At 39.6% G+C, this 1,378-nt stretch overlaps 1 protein-coding gene across 1 annotated transcript; it reads right to left on the reverse strand.

Annotated features, from left to right (window-relative positions):
* Positions 1-342: 342 nt before the first annotated feature.
* On the reverse strand, positions 343-1,165 carry LOC148193195 (uncharacterized). The gene is made up of 2 exons (XM_088099378.1): positions 935-1,165; positions 343-855 (listed from the first exon to the last, which is right to left on the reverse strand). Exons 1-2 carry the CDS (start codon positions 1,163-1,165, stop codon positions 343-345), a joined length of 744 nt encoding a protein of 247 aa, XP_087955504.1.
* Between the last annotated feature and the right edge of the window lie 213 nt (positions 1,166-1,378).

Below are 1,378 nucleotides of genomic sequence, written 5' to 3' on the forward strand. Positions count from 1 at the left end.
GAGAGAAAAAGTTGAATTTATAGGCTAGGGTTGGGCTGGTAATCGATTACGGGTTTACTATAATCGATTACCATAGCCCACTGGTAATCGATTACAGAAACCCTGTAATCGATTACCAGCCTATTTCGTTATGTATTGCAACAACTCCTGTACAGCCCTTACAGTAAGTTTGTGGTAATCGATTACGAAGATGCTGTACAGCCCTTACAGTCTGGAGGAACAAATTTTGATTTATTGTTTGCTTTATAATTCATTGAATGCATTACCTAATAAAATTGATTTCTATATAAAGTTGAATGCAATAATAACATTAGAGGATAACAGTTTATGATGATATAAATGTTATTCATTAATTAAAAATGATAAACAAATTACATATTTATGAATAAAGAAGCCAAACATTCTATTTATGCCTCCAGTCCCACACGGTGGTCTTCGTCGTTGTCGTTGGCCTCGCCTTTGTGATTGTTGTTGTAGTGTGGGACTCTGCGTGTGTTGGTTTGCATCCGTGGGATGACTTTCATTGCACTGTTGAAGGTTTTCAGAATAATATGTCGGTCGATACACGTTATGTGAGGATGAAGCGTGTGGGTATGAAGATGGTGGAGTCATTGTCGAGGTTCCAAAATAATTGGAAGGACCTCCACTGAACGATGTTGATGGTGGAAAGGCGAAATAAGAGGCCTGAACCCCAGGATATGTTGATGTCAGTGGGATGTTTTGTTGAAACCTTGAATTTGGAGGTGGATGTTGATAGTTGACATGGTCAGAGGCAGACCTTTCTGGGTCATGATATGAAGAAGATGCACGGTATTGAGATGCTGGGTGGAAGTGTTCGTCGTTGTCCATGTCATACTACCAAACATAATGTGTGATGTGAAGGTCACAAGATATTAACACTTTTATAATTTATGTGGAGGGAATATTGTAGTACCTCTTCGTCGGTTGAATCTTCTATTATACCAATGTAGCGGATGGTATGAGTTATATACCACTGCATATACTCCGATTCATCTCGCAAGTGACCATTTTTCTGGAAAGGAATCCCGTCGAACACACGATTATGCCGGTCATTCCACAATGCAATCCACTGGTGATGGTGTTCATGCCAATTCCATTCAGCGCCTCCTCTCATATCTTGTTTATGTTCCTCATCTAGATTCATCGGTTGATGGGGAACATTTTATCGAAATCCAAATTGTCGCATGACACGGTCTGATTGTTGGTATTCTACAACAGAGAAACATATAAGAGGCACAACTGCCCGACATGTCGGGGGCACTTCTACTTCAATGAGTTGAGAAATTTCACCACGTCTATATGGTGTCCATAGCAACTACAGTATTGAAGTTTTTGGTTTAAGTATTACTAATTAAGC

Source organism: Vigna umbellata, chromosome 9 (assembly GCF_029865625.1).
Source record: "Vigna umbellata cultivar VRB3 chromosome 9, Vumbellata_1.0, whole genome shotgun sequence".
Lineage (NCBI taxonomy): Eukaryota > Viridiplantae > Streptophyta > Magnoliopsida > Fabales > Fabaceae > Vigna > Vigna umbellata.

What these genes read in the sequence shown, in the direction of transcription:
- LOC148193195 (XM_088099378.1), bottom strand. Translation starts at nt 1,165, where the DNA reads ATGAATCTAGATGAGGAACATAAACAAGATATGAGAGGAGGCGCTGAA. An exon ending in AAGATTCAACCGACGAAGAG is followed by an intron (nt 856 to 934) that starts GTACTACAATAT and finishes TATGTTTGGTAG; the next exon opens with TATGACATGGACAACGACGA.